General features: G+C 39.1%; 2 protein-coding genes across 3 annotated transcripts in view; both read right to left on the bottom strand.

The window, feature by feature from the left end:
* Positions 1-1,485: 1,485 nt before the first annotated feature.
* GJA9 (gap junction protein alpha 9) overlaps positions 1,486-23,106 on the bottom strand; it is a 22,079-nt gene continuing 458 nt past the window's right edge. Inside the window, exons 2-3 of the mRNA XM_043532009.1 lie at positions 22,866-22,927; positions 1,486-3,220 (exon numbers count right to left, since the gene is read on the bottom strand). Coding sequence (XP_043387944.1) covers positions 1,631-3,199 — 1,569 coding nt within the window. The 5' untranslated portion in view covers positions 3,200-3,220; positions 22,866-22,927 and the 3' untranslated portion in view covers positions 1,486-1,630. The remainder of the gene's footprint in view (positions 3,221-22,865; positions 22,928-23,106) is intronic.
* RHBDL2 (rhomboid like 2) overlaps positions 18,562-23,106 on the bottom strand; it is a 16,613-nt gene continuing 12,068 nt past the window's right edge. For both annotated transcript variants that reach the window (XM_037881577.2, XM_037881578.2), the window contains exons 7-8: positions 22,866-22,927; positions 18,562-18,741 (exon numbers count right to left, since the gene is read on the bottom strand). In XM_037881577.2, coding sequence (XP_037737505.1) covers positions 18,562-18,741; positions 22,866-22,927 — 242 coding nt within the window. The remainder of the gene's footprint in view (positions 18,742-22,865; positions 22,928-23,106) is intronic.

Genomic DNA, 23,106 nt, shown 5'->3' with positions numbered 1-23,106 from the left:
CCAATTGAAAAGATACTGTGTGCAGCCAATAATGTGTGACACATCCTTACAGTAAACTGTCTCCAAACAGAAGCAGCAGAATATAAACTCCTTGACAGACTTCTGCACAATTCAGTGAACTGAGATATGAACTTCAAAGCCCAATCATAACCATTTAAAAAATAACATTATTGCTACTTATGTATTATTTATACAGTGCAAAAGGAGTGCATTAAGCATAGGCATTTCTTCTTTTAAAAATCAGAAAATTAAATGCAAAACACATACATTATTGCAAATATAAGTATTCCCAATTAAAATTTTAAAAGTCAGAAAATGCAAAAGTTAAGATTACTACATGATTGTTAATGGAACATATTGGTAAGGTAGTCATTTAGCAATATCAATAGAATAACATACAACTATGTATTTACCTCAGATGCTAAACTGATAGACACCAAAGAAAAAACTAAGTTAGATAGATTTAACAAGATACACAAGAATAGTAAATACTTCAGCATGTGCAACATGCCTAATGCTAAAAGAAAAATTACTTTTCAATTTCCTAGCTTTTGTTTTTTTGTTCTTGTTTTAACCTTGATGTTGCACTATCAGTTATGCAAATATTGCTTGAAACTGTGAATTTAACTCAGGGGAGGCACAGAAGAGAGCATGTATGGCCTGTTTTAGGGGTGTGTGAGCAGAGCAGTCACCATGGGCACCAATTTTCCAGGGAGCTGTGTCACCACTTGGCTTTTCTGGTTTTGGGGGTTTTTTTGTTTTGCTTTGCCTTTTTTTTTGGGGGGGGGGGTGAGGTGGGGCTCCAATGCATAGGCGGAGAGGGTGCTGAAAACATTTTCCACCCTGGCCAGCAAAACAGCTAGGGCTGCTCCCTGGGAGCATGCAGGCTACGTCGCATAGTGCTCACTTCTCCCCATCCTCACATAAACCCTTTTATATTTCACAGGTGCTTCATGGAATTTGGGCTCCACAGATCTAGAGAGGAGGCAGTAGAGGTCCGTTCTTTTCAGTATGTTCCCCCTAAAACAAAACAAAACAAACAACACATGTTCCCCATCCTTGATGTGGAACCCCCACTAACATGCTTTTCAGAGGCAACTGCAGCAAGCGAATCCCTGTCAGCACAGTCCCCCTGGCATGGAGCTATGTGGGAGTGAGGGTGAAAAGAGGCAATGAAGAGGCACAAAGCCTCCACACAAAGATGGCTCCTGTCTCCATCACTTCTCCCTCCCTCCCCCCCCCCCCCAGCCCCCCACAAAAAAGTCAGTTCAGATTGCAGTGATCCGTAGATTTTTGAGGCTGAACTTGGATGGACTTCATACAGGAATTACTGGGTTGAATTAAAAGTGACTGACGTCTGTTTGCTTTAGGAACAGGAAAGATAATGGGGATATCTGCTCTATTAGATTTTAAGTCATCTTTTTATTAAGAGGAAGTAGAATCAGTTTCTCATTTCAAGAGTTCTTAACTACTGCACAAGGGCGCATAGTTCTTTGCATTACCTCAGTGAAAGAGCTGGTGAAAGTTGATTAACTTAACTACAATTACAAATAGGTATAATTCATGCGACAGTGTCCAATAATTTCCCTCAGTACTCATGCATGTAACATATAGGTAAGGTAACAAACACTTAGATCTGAAGATCGGTGGGGGCACGCCTGCTGCTGGCATTACTTGCCAATGACATTCGCCGAGAGGGAGAGAGAGCCTGAGGACTTTCACAATTTCTGCTCTGTTTGGATTCTGAGCTCAACTCGCTTAGAGAATCAGGAGTGTCTGGTCTGCCAATTTGTCTTAGGTCAGTCTTGGAAAGGCCTTGGGCTCTGCTTCCACTGAAGTTGTCTTGTCCTCGGTTGCTGCTCGTTGAAGGAGAATCGGTTGGAGACCCTTCACTCTCAACTACTGTAGAGCAGTTCCATGGGGAACTGACTCCCCGTAGCTTTCGAGCACAGTTAATTGAAATAGGGGAAGTCATATCAGGTTGCAATGAACTTCCAGGTGGCAGTTCAGCCAGGCTTCCCAAGCACAGACCGGAAGCAGCAACTAGATTAGAATGCATGCCACTGAGGCAATGTTTCTTTTCATCTTGTTGTTGACTACCGTTAATTTCTGTCCCAAATACCTTGCTTAAGCCTTCATTATTATTTGAGCTGGTATTTCGAGGATGATGGTCCAAAGTATTAGTAGTTTGCGTCTCATCTGGCAATTTACTTTCCTTTTCATCATGGAGGCGATTATTGCTATTTTCAGTATGGTTGTTTTTAACAGACTGGAATGCAGAAGATGAATTTAGATCATGGCCTGCCGTGTAAGTTTGTTTTTCCATTAACATGGTATAACTACTAGGGACAGAAGGGAGAGTTCTTTGTGGAGTTGCGGATGTTCCCATACAAGGGTGGGGTATTACAGAGTTTTTCTTGGATTTACTTACATAGAAATCATCAAAGTCATCCCTGTTTTTATCAGGCCCACAAAGTCCCTTTTTAATTTTTTTGATCCCTAGATGGACAATTTCTAAGATGTTTAAAAACAATGATACAATTGCTATTGACTGCATAAATAATATGAACACTGTCTTTTCTGTTGGTCTTGATATAAAACAGTCAACTATGTTTGGACATGGCTCTCTCAGACATTTATAAAGAGGATTGAGCTGGAAACCATACAGAAGATATTGGCCAATCATAAATGCAACTTCAACTGCAGACCTAGTGAAAATATGTATCACATAAGTGCAGAGCAAGGAGCCTCTCAGGGGTGCTTTGTTGAGCTTTCTTTGCTCCAGTTGCCGGAGTTCTCGCTCCAGTTTTTTCCGATCTTCAGTCATTTCTAGGTCGACTCCTTCAAGTTCCATTCTTACTTGTGCCTTCTTCTTTTGTCTCTCTTTTTCTAAGGCTCTCAGTCTGTATAAAGCATGGCCCATATAGACCAAGGAAGGTGAAGATACAAATATAACTTGCAAGACCCAATATCTTATGAGAGAGATAGGAAAGGCCTGGTCATAGCAAACATTTCTGCAGCCAGGTTGCTCTGTATTGCATATGAATTCTGACTGCTCATCATTCCAGACATCTTCAGCTGCCACACCGAGGACAAGCATTCGAAATATGAATAGGATAGTTAACCAGACCTTTCCAATAATAGTGGAATGAATGTGGACCTCTTCCAAGATGCCTCCAAGAAAATTCCAGTCTCCCATGGTTACTCTGCCATCTTAGCACTAAAAGCCATGAAAGATAAACATAAGATATTGTCACAGTTTCAGCCCTTCTATACTATAAACAAAAGCTGACACTGATTCTCTCACATTCAAAACATAGTAACCTAGCTCATAAAGAACACCACTCTTTCATTAAAGGCCTGAGATTTTAATATCTCAGGTACAACATGAATACAGTGATGTTTTCTAGCTTTTTTTCTTCAAATTAAAAATAAAAATTACCTTAGTAGGGACCAAACCTTACATGGTACTAAGCATCCTCAATTTCCATTGAAGTCAATGGAAGTTTAGGTGCTTGGCCCTTTGCAGAATTGGGTCCTTACTGAGGTTATTAAAGTCCAGTAAATATGCCTTTAATAATTAGTTGATATCTAAAGTAAGTATAGAAAAAATCTCAAATCTACATAAATTGTATACTGGGGAATGTTACTTCTGAACAGTGAAATCAGAAAAGCTACGAAGAGGGTTGAAAGCCACAAAATCAGGAGGCTTTTATCTGGTATAAATAAAGGTCAAACATAGTATACTGGATTTAAAAGAAACCTGCAGTGATTAGTTTTCAGAGTAGCAGCCGTGTTAGTCTGTATCCGCAAAAAGAAAAGGAGTACTTGTGGTACCTTAGAGACTAACAAATTTATTTGAGCATAAGCTTTCGTGAGCTACATATCACTTCATCGGATACAGTGATTAGTTATACTTCCTTTGATTAGTTATAGTTCCCTTGATAGTTAATAAAACATTATTATTTAGTGAATACGTTTAATGGATTTTTCAGAACAGTTTTTAGAAATATCTATCACTATCCCATTAGGTTGATAGCTGTAAATGGATTTTTTTTATTTTTAATTATGCTTCTCAGCAGTAGCTTCACCCTCAAGAAGCCTGGAATAGAATGGATTGCTTTCTTCTCTTCACATACCAGAGCTATTATTTTGTAAAAGTCATTTGACCTGAAGAAGAGCTCTGGGTGGCTCAAAAGCTTGTCTCTCTCACTAGAAGAAGTTGGTCCAATAAAAGATGTTACCTCTCTCATTTCAACCATAGCCATTTATGGTGAAAGGTACATCACTCATGTAAAGCCTAAACAAATAGGATTTACAAAGGATTTGCACAAGCGACCTACAGAGATTTGGGGGGGCCTGATGGTCTCACCCATGCCCTTCCTTCATCTCATTAGGAACCATCTCCCACATGCTCTGTGGAGATAGCCACTGTGTCACACTGCTCCATTGCATTCAAAGGACTGTGGAACCCTTTTATGACCTCTCTGTGGTCTGTCATCCTACACCATAGTTGTGCCAGAGCAGTATCACCGTGGCTTGGATTGTGCACTCTTGTGAAGGCTACCAGACTTTCCTTCTGTATGAGTAAATAGGTGAAGACAATTTCAGGTCCTGGTTTTCAGAATTGTTGAGCACCAACAACTGCAGTTGAAGTCAGTGGGAGTTGCAGTTTTTCAAGTACATAAGAAAATCAGGCCTCCACTGACTGTCTCAGACAGTGAAGGTTTATCATCCTCACTATCTATAATACTTCTTTCAGGCCACAAAACAATTCAGTAGCTTGAGTTCTGAAATATGTTAAAATTTAAAAAAAAATCAGACTTTTTGAACACACAGTTGTGAGCTCACAATATAATCAGTGAATAAGTGGCACATAATGAGAACTGTAGTCATGGTTTATTAAAATAAATATTTTAAGTAAAAATACACTGTGAAAAATTGCCAGCATTTGCCTAAATGTTTATAGTAAAATAAAATTTAAAGTTGGTAATATTTCCATTAAATCACAAGACTTGCACTTACTACAGAGAGGTGTTTTTGCTGCTTTCTGTTTTACAGTGAAATATCCTGAAAATACCTGATAGGATTATTTATAATTTTTAACATATTTATTGAATATTATGCAATATGTTGACAAAGAAACTGTTTTACTATGTTTTTGTAGCAATAAAAGATAAGCAATTATGCTGACAGCATTAATTTAAAATGTGCTGCATGTATAATTTAATAGGCTCCTGTTATACTAAAAACACTTGTAGTAACATTGATGCAGGAGACATTTTATACATTAAGAGAGCCTGCTAGAGGTAAACAATATAATTTCAATTGATTATTAATTAACTGGATGAAAGAAATACCAATGATTAAAACATACCTTTCTTGACTAAAATGTGCCATGTAAGAACACTATGGTATCCAATAAAAAGTCACATCCTCTGTCATCTTTCATCTGCCTCAGAGATTTTACAAAATATCAAAAGAGAGCTTCTTCCACTGCTGGAGGATTATTTAATGGAGTTCAAGCCTTGTGCATTGAACTTATAGTCAGGAAAAAAATCAATTTGTTGTTCAGTCTGCCATGGCTTCTAGCAAAATTTAACTATGACCAAAATTAACCTGATGCAATGAAACAATCACTCCCAACTGCCAGAAATGCAAAACTTCAGGAGCCTAGGATGCTTCCCTCTTCTCCCCCACCACTTTTTTTTTTTTTTTTTTTGGTAATTCAGCATGACAATCTCAGTCCTCAGGAGGAAAAAAAAACACAAAACTATTTTTATTGGTTTTTTAAAAATCATATTGCAGTTATACTGCATGTGTTGACCCTTTGTCTCCAACAAGTTATTTCCAGTTTAAATGATCCAACATTGCTAATTTAAAACAACTATATATTTTACTCATAGAGAGGCAAATACTGAGGGGTCCAGATACTGACAAATTCAAATTCATTAGACCCGGTGCGAGTTTGTCTAAGTAAGAACTGCTGGACAACCAAGTATTTGAATGCCCTGGCTATGGAAAGACCAACAGGAGGGGCTGATGAGTGGGGGGGAAGAGTATTTTACCAGGTTCCCCTTTTGGAGTTTTCCTCCGAAGTCTCCCATCAGAGGGGTAGGGTTTGACCTCTGTGGAAGAAGCAGTGGATACAAGTTCCACCTGTGAGTCTCTGAGGATCCCTTGGAGGCCATCAGTGGTTGGCACAACGTAAAAAATGTAGACAGAGACGGAAGGCACAGGATCACTGGTGCAGAAGCTCTGTGCCTCCACATCCCGGGGCAACCTGCTGGTTTTCTTGGCCGTGCAGCTCCATTAGTTCTGGGGACAGTGGTGGCTGATCTTCCCACACAGAAAACTTGCATGCAGCGTGGATCTCCATGCATACAAATATAAGGAAATGATCAGTCTCTGAGTAAGGTGCTCAGGGCCTGGCCTATAGGTTTTTAACACCTTTGTTCGAAATTCTGTCATTTTAATAACCAAATTTAAAGATTATCTTTAGTCTCAGAGAGTATGGAAGAGCAATATTATTGTTATATATAGTGCCAGACACCAAAATTGATTATTTTTTAGGAAACTTGCTTGTTTTCACGTGTGCTGGAAATTCAGATGGATCTCTGTGGCTAGAGAGGCACAACCGTGGCATGGAAAGGGTATGACTGGTTCTCTTAATTAAAAGGGCTCTCAGAGTCAATTTTTTTTTTTTTTTTAAAACACACATTCTAGAAAATTAACTTGTCATTTAATGGCAGATGTTTTATTCCTTATAACTGGTGAGCAATATCATCTTTCAGGTTTTATATATATGCATTAATATTTATATAAACATAATTTTTATAAGGCACTTCAGCCTTATTTACTTGATGGGAGTGGTATTCTGGACCTAATGGTGTAAGTATTTACATTTATTTTCCTAGGGCCTTGTGACAGGATTGCCTCTGCAGCATCCCTTTGTGGCCCATAAGGGTACAACACCCAATTGTTGGTCTCCACTGGTATGTCACTGTCTCTGTGAGGTCGAAGGTAGTGGTGCTCTGACCCTCTGCCTAGGCACATTTCAGTCCTAGCCCTTTCAGAATATTGTGGTGCAAGTGAAATCAGCAAACAAACAAAAAACAAAAAGCCACAACTAAAAACAAGGTCATCTGACATTTGGGATGGGATCTTGCCTCAAAGTCTGTGCTTCCACCAATCCCCTTGTGTCTTGTCATCCCTACTGACAGGGACTTATCTGTTCAGCAAGCAGACTCAGTCTCTGGGCTGCAACCAGGATTCTCTCCCATCAAGAGAAGCAGAGCTCCGTTTTCTTTCCTGGTCAGCTCTGAGCTAGGCTGAGGCCTGGTATACACTACAGAGTTAAGTCAACGCAAGGTCACTTATGTCAACCTAATTATGTCAGTATCTATGCTAGAATGCTGCTTCCGCTGAAGTAAGTCCCCCCACCCTGCACAGACATAATAACTCCACCTCCATGAGCAGTGTAGCACATATGCTGACATAGTTAGGGCGACACAGTGACTGTATCACGGGGTAGCCGTGTTAGTCTGTATCCACAAAAACAACAAGGAGTCCAGTGGCACCTTAAAGACTAACAGATTTATTTGAGCATAAGCTTTCATGGGTAAAAACCCCACTTCTTCAGATGCAGGGAGTGAAAATTACAGATGCAGACATAAATATACTGACACATGAAGAGAAGGGAGGTACCTCACAAGTGGAGAACCAGTGTTGACTGGGCCAATTCGATCAGGGTGGATGTAGTCCACTCCCAATAACAGATGAGGAGGCGTCAATTCCAGGAGAGGCAAAGCTGCTTTTGTAGTGAGCCAGCCACTCCCGGTCCCTATTCAAGCCCAAATTAATGGTGTTAAATTTGCAAATGAATTTTAGTTCTGATGTTTCTCTTTTAAGTCTGTTTCTGAAGTTTTTTTGTTCACATATAGCTACTTTCAAATCTGTTATAGAATGTCCAGGAAGATTGAAGTGTTCGCCTACTGGCTTTTGTATGTTACCATTCCTCATGTCCGATTTGTGTCCATTTATTCTTTTACATAGGGGCTGTCCGGTTTGGCCAATATACATGGCAGAGGGGCATTGCTGGCACATGATGGCATATATAACATTAATAGATGTGCAGGTGAATGAGCCTCTGATGGTGTGGCTGATGTGGTTGGGTCCTCTGATGGTGTCGCTAGAGTAGATATGGGGACAGAGTAGACAACGAGGTTTGCTACAGGGTTTCTGGGTTAGTGTTTCTGTGGTGTGGTGTGTAGTTGCTGGTGAGTATTTGCTTCAGGTTGGGGGGTTGTCTATAAGCGAGGACTGGCCTACCTCCCAAGGTCTGGGAGCATGAGGGATCGTTTTCCAGGATAGGTTGTAGATCGTTGATAATGTGCTGGAGAGGTTTTAGCTGGGGGCTGTACATGATGGCCAGTGGTGTTCTGTTATTTTCCTTGTCGGACGTGTCCTGAAGTAGGTTATTTCTGAGTATCCGTCTTGCTCTGTCAGTCTGTTTCCTCACTTCCACAGGTGGGTATTGTAGTTTTAAGAATGCTTGATAAAAGATCTTGTACGTGTTTGTCTCTGTCCGAGGGATTGGAGCAAATTGGGTTGTATCTTAGGGGTTGGCTGTAGACAATGGATCGTGTGATGTGTCCTGGATGGAAGCTGGAGGCATGTAGGTAAGTATAGCGGTCAGTAGGTTTCCGATATAGGGTGGTGTTTATGTGACCATCACTTATTTGCACTGTAGTGTCCAGGAAGTGGATCTCTTGTGTGGACTGGTCCAGGCTGAGGTTAATGGTGGAAATTGTTGAAATCCAGGTGGAATTCTTCAAGGGCCTCCTTCCTGTGGGTCCATATGATGAAGATGTCATCAATGTAGCGTAAGTAGAGGAGGGGCGCTAGGGGACAAGAGCTGAGGAAGCGTTGTTCTAAGTCAGCCATAAAAATGTTGGCATACTGCGGGCCACGCGGGAACCCATAGTAGTGCCACTGACTTGAAGGTATAAGTTGTCTCCAAATCTGAAATGGTTGTGGGTGAGGATAAAATCACAAAGCTCAGCCACCAGGTATGCCGTGGCCTCATCAGGGATACTGTTCTTGACAGCTTGTAGTCCATCCTCATGTGGAATATTGGTATAAAGACCTTCTACATCCATGGTGGCCAGGATAGCGTTTTCAGGAAGATCACCAATGCATTGTAGTTTCCTCAGAAAGTCGGTGGTGTCTCAAAGATAGCTAGGAGTGCTGGTAGCGTAGGGTCTGAGGAGAGAGTCCAAATAGCCAGATAATCCTGTTGTAAGAGTGCCAATTCCTGAGATGATGGGGCATCCAGGATTTCCAGGTTTATGGATCTTGGGTAGCAGATAGAATACCCCTGGTCAGGGCTCTGGGGGTGTGTCCATGTAGATTTGTTCCCATGCTGTAGCAGGGAGTTTCTTGAGCAGATGGTGTAGTTTCTTTTGGTACTCCTCAGTGGGGTCAGAGGATAGTGGCCCGTAGAATGTGATGTTGGAGAGTTGCCTGGCAGTGACTGTGTAGACACTGGGTTACTTACATCACCTGATGGCTGTCACCCCCGAGTGGAGCTGACAGCTGGAGCCTGCCCGCCCCGCCACCCCAGGCTGACAGCCTAAGCTGTCAGCTGGGCGCAGGCTCACAGCTGGGCTCTGCCCCAGTGCTGATAGCCCAGAGCTGCTGGACTCCAGCTGTTAGTGTCCCACAATGCTCCACTTCAATCGGTGGAAGGACTCCTGGTGAGGATGCGCATCACTGACAGAAGGAGCAGGTGTGGCCACGAACCACCGCCTTAATTACCGTGGTGGCTGTATGTCGACTTACCATAAGTGGACTTAATTTTATAGTATAGGCAAGCCCTCAGTCTCATCCTTTTAACTCCCCTCTCCATGCCTGACATCTGCTACAAGTGTAGTGGGACAGGCCAACTGAGACCACAGCTCTCCTTAACCTTCTCATGGCCAATGTGGGGTCTCTCTGCCCCATCACAGAACAGTTCATCAAAACAGATTTACTTGGGCATATATCTCCTTGGATTTATTCATTCCCTGATATTCATCACTGTATAAATATAAAGCTATGGCCATTAAAGCACTAAATTTAGGCTGAATTTCAATCACACATAAGTGGCAAACACTCAGCTTGACTGTACAAAATCTAAATGTGCAAATACTCTCATACACTAAGTTCTGTATAACTTAAACAATGCAGCATCAATCAGAACCCTACAATCACCTTCTCAACCCTGCTTAAAAAAACAAGATAAACCAACACCCTTGTCCCCCACCCCTTCCCACAATGTATTATCTTAACTTATCATTTCCAGCTCTGTACTTCTCATTCTTCTTTCCCCCTCCTTTCTTGTCAGCGTACTATTTACGTCTTTAAAAGCAAATTGGTCTTTTCACTGTCTCTGTTTGTTCCTCTTTGCCTCTCTGGCCATGACAGTATTTTTATTTTTAAACGTTCAAGTCATTATCATTCCACATTGGTCTTCAGGTGTAGCAACAATGAAACTCATGCAACTAAGAGTTGGATTTGGTCTGTAAACAGGAAAGAGGAGAAAAGAGCTCCCCTTTCCTCAATCCTGCAACTTATCCCTGTGTTAACACCATGTACCTGGAGTTCCAATGCACTAAACATAACATATTTAAATACATTGTTCAACTGTAAAAGTTGTATATAAACACAAGAAGACTGGGTCTCTCCAGTACATCAGGAGCAACTACCTTTCTTCAGGACCATCTATAGCTATACAGAGGCCCTCCAGCTCCATAACTGCTCACATAGAACAGCCTTATTGGGTTTTTTTTGTTTGTTTGTTTATCTGAAGAATCCTGTTTCATACTCTTTACCCTATACCAGCTTGCCTCCTGCTGCAGAGAAGTCCTGACAATTAGGTAAACCCTTTTTATCTTAGTGAAGATCATAAATCCTCATGAGATACTCTAAGAAAGGTGAGGTATCAAGAGGCAAAACAACTTATGCAAGGTCACAAAAAGTCTGTAGCAGAGCTGGGAATAGAATCCAGATCACCTCATTTCCAGTCTAGTGCCTTAAGCACAAGATTATATTGCCACTCTGCAGAGGCTGGTAGAGAGGGAGAACTGGCAGCTGCTGGAGCAGAGAGTTCAGCCTCTGTGTAGGTGGCCCTCCTTCAAGTTAACAAAGAAAGAAGACTTTTTAACCAATACTTCTCTCTGAAGAGCCTCACGAGGACAGAAGGATTTCAGAGCCCAACATCTCATGAGTAAATCCCCACCACTTGAAGTAACCTCGCTGGCAGAGTTAGAACTGTTGGGGCATAGGCTTTAAACTGAGGCCTTTACAATGTCCTGAAGAGGTATGAGTGTGTCTTTCTCTCTCTTTGAAATATTGTTTTCAAAGCACTTAAATATGTTGAGCCAATTAGACAACTCTAATTCCATTTCCAACTCTATTTTGGAAAAGATGGTATCTTCGGGCTCCTGCCTTCAGAAACATTCTTATTTAGCAGATTGATGCAAAAATGTAGTAGGAAAAAAATCTTTGTTTTTTCTTAAAATCTTTGGAACAGGAAAAAATAAAATGTGTCAGTTTTGTGTACAATGCTTTTTCCTGCAGCTGGCCAGATCAGAACAGTGCCCCAATGTGGTGTGTCACTAAGCAAGCCTGGAAACATGAAACTGGACTATTAGAACAATATAGTTGAGACCTGTAATATGGTATCTAGCAATTCTACTTGGTTTTAGGCCCATCAGTTCATTGTAAAATCGTAGAATAAATTTCTGATACAAATGGTGACATGAACAGGGTAAGTAAGCTTCCTGTGCTGAAACCCATGAACAACCAATCAATATCCTGTCAGTCTGGCACAGAGTATCAATCAATCGGTCATGTCCGATTTCATAGTTAAATGAAACCTTGTCCCAAAATGTAATCAGTCATTCCTACAAGCACCAGAAAGTCCCTGTGACACGTTTCTGGGTTAACCAAGATATGCAGGGTGAGCCGCTACACCCTGCTTATAATGTGAAGGAGTCTCATCTGTGCCCACCAAGGAAAATTCTCTCAAAGCTACCAGCTGCAGGCAACACAAACACTGCCTCCATTCCAGGCTACCACAAGCCCTGCTCTTTCCCGAGGCACACTAGCAATTTACACACTCCATATAGTTACACTCACATGCCCAGTCCCTTACACTGCAGACACCTGCAGTGTATACCAATCCACTCCACCATGGAAGCAGTGAACCTTACTTTACCGGCTTCACCTCAGTTCAACACTCTCTCCTTAGGACAAGACACTTAGACATGTCTGTAGTAAAACCAAATTTAAGTTTATTTAATAATGCTTGAGTTAAAGATTCAAATAAATGCAAGTAAAAGGATTTGGAAATATAAGGTTACAGGTAAAATAAAAACATTAAAAAAAATCTAGAACCTATACTTACTAACAAGTTACTTCCTTGTCTAAAAAAAGTATTTCTCACCCAATGGTCAGTCCATACAGCACCTGTCCAGTCCAGCTGAAATCCACTTTTCATTAGACACTCATGCTGGCAGAATATCTTGTCTGTAATGGATAAAATTTTGTGTCCTTTTTCTTTCTCTTATACAGTGCAAGACTTTTCTCTCTCTTCATAATCAGAGCATTTAATTAACTTCAGCTCAATTCTTGTGGCCCCACATTCAGTCTTTTTATGCGGGGTATGAGGAGGGAAGCTGGGTTCTTTTATCTTTGTCAAAGCTCAAGCTTGCATCTGTTCTGAACTATACACACAGGCCTGGGCTGGGTCAACAGATGTCAGCTGTTCTTAGTGTTGAGTCAGCTCTGAGACCCATCCTGTTTCAGTTGACATGCTTCATCTCCAACAGTTTTGGAACATAACATTTTACATAGTTTTTAAAATATTTATCGTCTTGCAATAACCATGATGATATGCTAATTCTTAGCTTTTGGCAGAGGCTTCACACAATCTTTGGTGAAATACTGGGATGATGGTCAGCTAGGTGTAATATACTTGCCTGGGGATCTATGTGTCACAGTCCCCTTTTTATTTGGCCTGTCAGTATCTGTTTTCAATTGGTGTTTAAAACAGGTTTCTTAATATGTTGTGTCCCCCACATCTGCCCCCCAAAAGAACTTTAATATTGATTTTAAAAAGATCCTTGATCCATTTAAATGCTTTATCCAAAGTCATTAAAGATTTTCTCAGGCTCAACCTTTACAGCAATACAGGAGATTAGCTTATTGAGTCTAGGAACCAATTCCATTTTAGAATATGAATAAAGTACCCAAGGGACTTTTACCTTACTTAAAATTGTTTGACTGGCATAACATTTTTTAAAAAACTATAATTCTAGCTTGTCTTCAGGGAAAATTAACAAGATTACTAGAAATATTTCAGCAAATGGTTTGGCAATTCTACAAAACACATGAAATTGAGTTGTACAGTACAGTCCAAACATTTACTATCTCAGTCTCTCTCTCTTAAGAATTGGCAATTCTGTCTGACTGCTGTAATAAGTCTGATTACAGACTCTTTTGGTGGGTTGAGTAAGTGAACAAGTGGTGGTGAATGGAAGGCTTCAGGCCCTAGAATACTTTCTATCTAGATTCTTATACCATACACATCAACATGGTAGCTGACCATCTGTTTCCTTACTCTCCCTCCTTCACAAGTGGCTGATAACAAAATGGCAGCCAACAAGGAAAAAGCCACTCCAAGAAGTTTCAGTACTTCCAACACAATATGTTCTTGTGGAGGTTAAACAAACATAGTGAGGATTGCCCTCTCGCTATCACAGAAGTCTCATATAAGGGAAGACCAGCCCCACCCCAATGTGATTACAGTGCAAGGTAAACATATTGTTCTGTTAGGGCTCTATAGTACAAACTAATCACCAAGCTAAAATACACTACAGCTTTGTTCTATACAACACCATTCATATAAACAGTATGCCAAATGCTTATGGAGATAAACAATAAAAGATAGTTGGCAATATGTGATGTAATTAGAACAGTAAGGCATACTTAAATTGGTGATTAAGTTTTAATTGTAAGCTCTTTGGCATAGGAACTGTTATATACACTTTGTGAAGTGCCTAGCACAAAGGACCCCTCCCCTATTTGACCTGAGGATACTGTTATATAAATATTAAATAATAATGCCACTAATAAGGAAAAGTAAGTTGAGAGCTGCAGTCAAGGGTGAAGGGAGATTTTGGGATAGAATGGGCCCTAGTAGCATTTAGGGCTGTCAATTAATTGCAGTTGATGCATGTGATTAAAGCAGAACAAATTAACTAGACTTTTTAAATAGTCACAATCAGTTTTAATTGCACTGTTAATAATAGAATACCAATGTACATTTATTATAAATATTTTTGGATGTTCTTCTACATTTTCAATATATTGATTCCAATTACAACACAGAATACAAAGTTTACAATGCTAACCTATTTTTAATTAAAAATATTTGCACTGTAAAAAAGATAAAAGAAATTGTATTTTTAAATCCACCTCATACAAGTCCACGCAGTCCTACTTCTTGTTCAGCCAATCGCTAAGACAAACAAGTTTGTTTACATTTACAGGAGATAATGCTGCCCCCTTCTTATTTGCAGTGTCACCTGAAAGTGAGAACAGGGGTTCGCATGGCACTGTTGTAGCTGGCATTGCAAGTTATTACTTGCCAGAGACGCTAAACATTCATATGCCCCTTCATGCTTCAATTTGTAGGCTCTAAAGTGTTACAAAATTTTGTTTTTGACTGCAGTTACGTAAAAAAAATCTACATTTGTAAATTGCACTTGCACCAGAGACTATATAAGATGAATTGAAAAATACTAGTTTTTAATCTTTTTTAGTGTAAATATTTGTAATCAAAATATAAAGTGAGCACTGCATACTTTGTATTGTAGCTGAAACCAATATATCTGAAAATGTCAAAAAATCCAAAATATTTATAATAAATGTAAATTGGTATTCTATTAATGCAATTAAAACTATATTTAATCACCACTATATTTTTTAATCTCATGGTTAATTGAGATTTTTTTAAATCGTTTGCCAGCCCTATTAGGATATAATTTAATAGGATACAGTTTGAGTTTGTGGAGTTTCTCCTGAATTCTTCAGTAAAGAGTGCTTGGTTTAACTATTTACAATTACTATAGCTCATATTCTGTAGCAAGTGTGCCCCCTCCCCAACACACCTGGCATGAAGAAACAGTGCCAAATGGCAGCTAGTCTCAATAGGGTGAGGTGGCTCATTTCAGTAGCACAAACTTCATAACTGAAGGATTCCAGAAGGAAAAGCTGGTCAGAGTGTACTTCACACTGGAGTCTCAAACTATCCCCGTCTTTTGTGGACAAAAGCTCTCCCTCCACCCCAGCATAATGGCCCATTGCAGACTCTTCAAAACACTAGAAAAATAACTTCTCCTCACGTGATATCTACTTAGGAACAAATAATGGAAGTGTAATGTAGAAACAATATGGCAATGTCCAGGTCCAAACTGGGAAATGAGAGTGGGGCTGACCATGAAGCATGTCATGGGCGTGCTAACTAGACTTGCCTGAGCAAGAAGTGGTTTTACTATGTAACCCTCACTGAGTAAGAAATAATTTTTTTTCACCACAAAGGCAGAGGCTCACTCTTTCTCTATACCAAACACAAAGATTAAGCTCTGGGAGCCATGTTATGACTCAATGGGAAACAGCAGTTAATAGAAACATAGTCAAAACATATGCAGGAAAGAGAGTCTGGACTTATGACAAAATTGCAGTCAGCCCTCACACAGATGACCAACATCTAACAAATGGTTTACACAATTGTCTGTTAAACTATTTGAATTTTATTCAGGAGAGGGGCACAGAGCACCCCTTTTGGGGATGCATCCAAGATGCATTTATTTCATTTTTTTACCTTCTTTCTGCCACATGTTCAACTGCTGAAGCTGTAAGTGAGGGGAAAAGGAGATAACCAGATCTGCACCTTCATGATGCATCAACTGGTATCTAATTTTAAACTCTAGTGCCTAGAGATGAAAAACTATGTATTCGCTTTGCAAGCTGAAGCCACCTTAACCAGTTTTTACCTTTTTGATATAAAAAGGTATCAGACTGTATCAGATACAATTAGCATTAAAAACTATAAACCACATTGTCCTCATGGAAAAATACTCCTAAAACCAAGAGCTTTCAATTCTTAATCATCAATAGGATGTGCTTTAGAGACAATATTGATTTTTATTTTCTACTGTATTTTGTGTGACCTACAAATAACCCCAGGATGCATGAGTTTTCTTATGGCTAGGCTCATTCCTGTCACTTTCTTTGTTGTTCTGATAAATTTGTAATTAACATTTAAAAAGTATAACTGTTGATATGTATGGATATGCATAGAGAGAAAGTATGTATAAAACTAGAGGTACCACATTCCTCCCCTCCCCCACGATAGTTTTTAGATCAGTTCACAAAGCCTGAGGTAACTGCTGATTGGTAGTGAACATTTCTGTGCTTCTGCTTACATAAGCACTGTTTGCAAAAATTGTGTTTGTCCTTCAGATCATCCAAAAGGTCTATATTTCTTCCACAAATCAGAGTTGTTTACTAGTTAGCATAGATTTGGCTACTCTTCATATCTCTTCTTTCTGTGAAAAAGAGCCACAATAAAGAAAGCAGGAAGCACTTGTATACTTTGCACTCATTAAATGCATAAATTCTCAAAGAAAATTACAGAACAGTGTGCAAGTTATTTAGAAATTTGGACCAGTAACTGGACAAAGTCAAGTCACCAAAATGTAAAGAGTCACATCTTTACCAATAGAAAATAATTAAAGAATAGAGGTCTCAGCATATGGGTAAGTCACTACTCTTAAACAAGGAGAAAGTGGCAAATGAAATAGTTTCAATTCGTGATGGGGAGGAACAGGTGGGCTTCACAACCCACAATGAATTTTTTCCCTCCAGGAGAAAGGAGGAAGACAACAAGTTGGGGGCACTTTCACAGTGGCTGTTGTAGAGGTAGGTAGCTGGGAACCCGGACAATCAGTCTACATCAGCTGCAGCTCTGTTAACTGCTCATCCTCAATAGTTTAGGGAAATTCAGAGCAAAGGGAAATCCTAAATCAGATAAGTCCAGATTACAATCAAGATCAAGTTACAATGAAAACCATTATCTATTTAAGCATGTTTTAATTGGTAATGGCAGAAGCACAAAACTGCTTTTCCTCAGACAGATGTAGCATCATGTGTTTTGCAAGACTGCATGGAATGCACTGTGTAATCCACTTTTTGCCCAATCATTGTTCTAGACTCTAGACTTCCATTAAAAGTGTATGTAACCCTCAGGTTGTAAAAATAACTTTGAAATATAAATCAAATTTAATTTGAAGTGTTGTCTTCCTCATTCTACAAACAAACCAATAGCTCTGACAAATGTCCCCTTTGTCTCACTAGGATATCAAGTATGGATCATAATGGCAATTAAGATGTCAACAACTCTTTCAGTGCTGCTAATTTTAGCAGAAACATCTAGAGAATGTTCCTGTTCCACAACCACAAACTAGCTTCCATGCCTCCTCAGATGTGAAAACCAAGCTGCCAAAACATCCAACTTCTAGCAACGTGCTGCATTATCAATATACAACTGTGCAGCACACTGAAGACTGCACAATGTAAAATAAAGTTTAATATAAAGATGAATACAACCAGTACAGCAGCATCTTCATGTTCATATTTCATTGGCACATAAAACCTGCAATGCTGGATCAGACCAGTGGTCCATCAAGTTTTATACCGTCTCTTAACAGTGACCACTTCTGAGTACTTCAGAAGAAGATGCAAGAAACCCTGAAGAAGGCAGTTATGAAAAACTTGCCCACAATAGTAAAGTTGTCATTCCTGTAAAAATCTTTTTTTTTTAAAATGAACGGAGCTGCCACTGAATTTCCGGTCTGTTGAAGCAGAATGTCACAGAATCCAGAGACATTGCAGCAGCCTGGACTTAAGGTCTGTATCCAAGTACCTGAAGCTTTGACTATAGGTGACAAAGATCAAGAATCATCACACTTGCTACTCAACTGTAAAAATATCACACCACAATTTTTTCTCTAAAAGAACTCTTTATTGTGCTGATCAACATTTTTCTCTTTGTTTTGAGGTTAGAAAGCTGGTATTGGAAGAAGTAATTTCTTCCAAATGAGTATTACTGATTCATGTCACAAAAGCTCAAAACAAAAGCTGCAAGAAGTATTCCAAAACAATCAGGAACCCTTGATGTTTATTTAATTTAACAGTATAAAAAGCAATAGAAAATAGAAAAAGTTACATATGATTTTAAAAGGTCATATTTTAAATAACTATATTTCATTTCTGAGATAGGATAACCATAAAAATGATGGTCTAATGCTTTAAAAATTCAAGTCTGTACACAACCATTATTTAAAAAAGCAACATTTATGGAGTCGTTTTGAAGTCATAAAACTGTAATTTTTCTTTTTTTAAAAGTTGTCTTCCTGATGATTTAAGTGTTTCTTTTGTGGGTGGTGCAGTTTAGTTTGCTGGTGAAAGAAAGATGTTGAAAAATACAGCAAACACCAGAAAGACTAAATAAGCAACAATGGAGATCCAAAATCTTGGATCTTTTATAAAGTTCTTATCAAAACAGCTGAAAATGACGTAACCTATTGACATCCCAGCTAGGCCACCAGCAATGTGAGCCACAAAGGACACCTTAAGAGAAAAAGAAGTAAACTGTTAGGTTACATTTCAAGACTGAGGAATACCAGCACTTCTGTTACATTATTCATCCAAGGATTTGAAAGCACTTATAACTATTACTTTAGCTTTAACGCATGCCTATGAGATAGGTAAAGAATACATAGGGATCATTAGTATTTAAATGTAGCTACTCTGATGGAAGGCAGTAGCTGTTTAGTAGTGTACAGCTACATATCAAATTAAAACTGCAGGCATGAATCTAGGGAGGTAGAATTAAATTATTCAGAACTGGGAATTTGGCTAGAATGTGGATATACTTTTATGAAGAGAGTCATGACATCTTTGATCACAGTTTTATGCCTGATCCAAAATATGGCATGTCCCTAATGCCATGCTGGGACATTCCTTCAGAACTGACTCCAAGGGAACATGGTTCCCTATTGATTAACTAAAAGTCAGTGTGCACAGGATACAGGAACTCCCTGTCTGTTTTTCAGGCTCCTACCTTCTAGGCTCTCTCCTTGCTCCTGGCTTTTCTTCTCCATGCCTGTGCTCAAGATGCATGGCCAGGCACGTCCTAATTTCCTTCCTGCTTTATACCATGTGCCCCTATAGTATAACGGAACAGTATTCCTGACCTGGTTTACCACGCCTTCAACCTCTATTCCACCACACCCCTTCCTCCCCACACCATTCTTCATAAAAATGTATTTATGGGGACTGTGCTATTTATTACAATTTAAATAGTTCAAGGGCAGTGCCCTTGTCTGCCCTTTGTTCTGAAAGATAAGTGTGCAGGCCATGCTCAAATACATATTAAATCTTAAACACAACTATGCTTCCTTTAGTATGTTCATTGTGATTAAGCAATAAACAGCAAGAGATAAAAGTCTTGCTTTACTTACTCTGAGTTTAAAATAGACCCGTAGTTATCTTAATCAGTAGTAAGTTACCTACATGAATTACTACACAAGTACATTGGCAGTATAGTGAAGAAATCTACATGCAATGCTGTATTCCATAAAGATAGTATTTTATTAAATATGTAGCCTGTTTCATGGCTGGATACAGCTTCTACAAGGAAAGAAGTCTTTAAATTTAGCAAAAATGTTGGTCTCAGACAGAGGTAACGGCTTTTTTCAATGTATATAGATATTATAGTAAGCACCCATCCCAGCTCTGCCTATACATTATTTAAGTTATTTAAGTTAACATTATTTAAGTTAACAAATGTATCTTCAACTTTTATAAGCCAAGTAGCTTGGAGGAAGAATTTTATCAGAAAAATGTGAATGATAATTGGGAATCATCAAAGAACACCTAACTAGATGCCTAACAAGTCACAATCCCACAGTTGAGAAAGAAGGCTCCTGATTTAGAGGGAAAATGAAGGCAGCTATAAAAAAAGTAACAAATGGAAGAAATGCGAAGTTGATAGTAATGAATATAAATCAGAAGTCTCTAAGGTGCCACAAGTACTCCTTTTCTTTTTGCGGATACAGACTAACATGGCTGCTACTCTGAAACCTTTCCATTCTATTAGTATCTCTGGAAATGTTAAACAGAAGCTACTAACATTAGACATTTTAAAATCAGCAGGTCCAGATAACTTGCATCCAAGAGATTTAACAAAGCCATCTGAGGAGCTCCCTGGACTGCTGATGTTGATTTTCAATAAGTCTTGGAGCACCAGGGAAGTTCCAGAAGACTGGAAGAAAGGTAATGTTGTGCCGATTTTTAAAAAGAGTAAACAGGGTAACTTGCGTAATTATAGGCTGATATCGATCAGACTGATATTGATCCTGGTCAAGACAATGCAGTGCCTGATACAGGACTCAGTTAATAAAGAATTAAAGGAGAGTAATGTAATGAATGAAAATCAACATGGGTTTATTGAAAATAGATCCTGACAAATTAATTTAATATTTTTTATGAGATTACAAGTTTGGTTGATAAAGGCAATAGTGTTGACCTACTATGCACAAGCTTCTGGAAGGCATTTGACTTGGTACCGCACGACATTTTGATTAAAAACTATGACGATATAGAATTAACATGGCATACATTCAAGGGACTAAAAATTGGCTCAAAATTTAGTTGTAAAGGAATCATCATTAAGCAGGTCTGTTTCCAGTGGGGTCCCTCAGGGATCACTGCTTGGTCCTACACAATTTAGGATTTTTTTCAATGACCTGGGAGAAAATACAAAGTCACTGATAAAGTCTGCAGATGACACAAAAGTTGGGGAAGCTGTAAATAATGAAGAGGACAGGTCACCAATTCAGAGCAACCTGAATCACTTGGTAAACTGGGCAGAAGCAAACAATATGGGTTTTAATATGGGTAAATGTACATGTAGGAACAAAGAATGCAGGCCATACTTATAGGATGGGGGACTATCCTGGGAAGCAGTGATACTGAAAAAGATTTGGGTGTCATGGTGGATAATCAGCTAAACATGAACTCCCAGTGTGATGCTGTGGCCAAAAGAGCTAATGTGATCCAGGGAAATCTCAAGCAGAATTAGAGAGGTTATTTTACTTCTGTATTTGGCATTGGTGCAAGCATTGCTGGAATATCATGCAGTTCTGGTGTCCACAATTTGAGAAGGATGTTGATAAACTGGAGAGGGTTTAGAGAAGAGCCACGAGAATGATTAAGGATTAGAAAACATACTTTATAGTGATCGACAAATAGACTGAAGGAGCTCAGTCTTAACAAAGAGAAGGTTAAGGGGTGACTTGATTACACTCTAAATATCTACATGGGGAACAAATATTTAATGGGCTCTTCAATCTAACAGAAAAAGGTATGACACAATCCAATGGCTGGAAGTTGAAGCTAGACAAATTCAGACTGGAAATAAGGTGTAAATTTTTGACATAGTAGGTAATTAACCATTGCGACAATTTACAGAAAAGTTATGGTGGATTCTCCATTACTAAAAATATTTAAATCAAGATTGGATGTTTTTTCTAGCTGTTATTCTGGGGAAGCTCTCTTGCCTGTGTTATACAAGAGCTCAGACTATGTGACCACAATGGTCCCTTCTGGCTTAGAATTTATCACTCTATGAAAAAAAACAGTTTACTTTCTCTCATAAGAACATAAGAATGGCTATATGGGGTCAGACCAATGGTTCATCTAGCCCAGTATCCTGTCTTCTGACAGTGGCCACTACTAGATACTTCAGAGGGAATCAACAAGGCAATTATTGAGTAGTCTATCCCATCATCCAGTCCCATCTTCTGGCAGTAAGAGGGTTAGAGATACCCAGAGCATGGGGTTGAGCCCCTGACCATCTTGACTAATAGCCATTGTTGGACCTATCCTCCATGAATTTACCTAATTCTTCTTTGAACCCAGTTATAATTTTGGCCTTCACAACATCCACCAGCAACAAGTTCCACAAGTTGATTGCATGTTGTATGAAGAAGTATTTCCTTATATTTATTTTAAAGCTGCTGCCTATTAATTTCATTGGGTGAGCCCTGGTTCTTGTGTTACGTGAAGGGATAAAAAACAACACTTTCCTATTCACTTTCTCCACACCATTCATGATTGTATAGACCTTTATGATATCCCCTCTTAAGTCATCTCTCTTCTAAACTGAACAATCCCAGTCTTTTCTCTCTCTCCTTGTGTGAAAGCTATTCCATATCCATAATCATATTTGTTGCCCTTCTCTGTACCTTTTCCATTTCTAATATACATTTTTGAGATGGGGCAACCACAACATCATGCAGTATTCAAGGTCTGGGCATACTATGGATTTATATAATGGCATTATGATATTTTCCATCTTATTATCTCTCCCTTTCCTAATGGTTCCTAACATTCTGTTAGCTTTTTTGACTGCCACTGCATATTGAGCAGATGTTTACACAGAACTATCCACGATGACTCCAAGATTGGTTTTGTGAAGGTAATAACTAATTTAGACCCCATCATTTTGTATGTATAGTTGGGATTATGTGCCATTTTGTTTCTTTGTGCAACAGGAATCACAATCTTTCACTATTTGAAACACTATTTTTTCTACTAAATTCCAATACTTAATACTGAGGCATTATCTAAGGACTAGTAGAGCATTAGTTATAATTTATCCAAGCTATTTTAGTGAAGACTGCACTTACTTGAGGCCCATTCACAGGAGCTATAAATCTTCTGTACAGAGCAAATCCCATATCTGTTCCAACTAAAAAAAAACACAATCATCATAAGATTGTTCATTCAAATTGACAAGACATTTCAGAAACAAATCCAAATAATGGGTGTAAGTTACAACATGGTATGTCTTCTAGTGGAATCTACAAAGCTAACTGCAAAGAGATCATCTCACCCACAACTGAAGCAGTCACTTTTGGAGTAAAATGC

Source organism: Chelonia mydas, chromosome 19 (genome assembly GCF_015237465.2).
Source record: "Chelonia mydas isolate rCheMyd1 chromosome 19, rCheMyd1.pri.v2, whole genome shotgun sequence".
Taxonomy (NCBI): domain Eukaryota; kingdom Metazoa; phylum Chordata; order Testudines; family Cheloniidae; genus Chelonia; species Chelonia mydas.
Note: the sequence above shows the minus strand (reverse complement) of the source record. Positions and strands in the feature narration are given on the sequence as shown.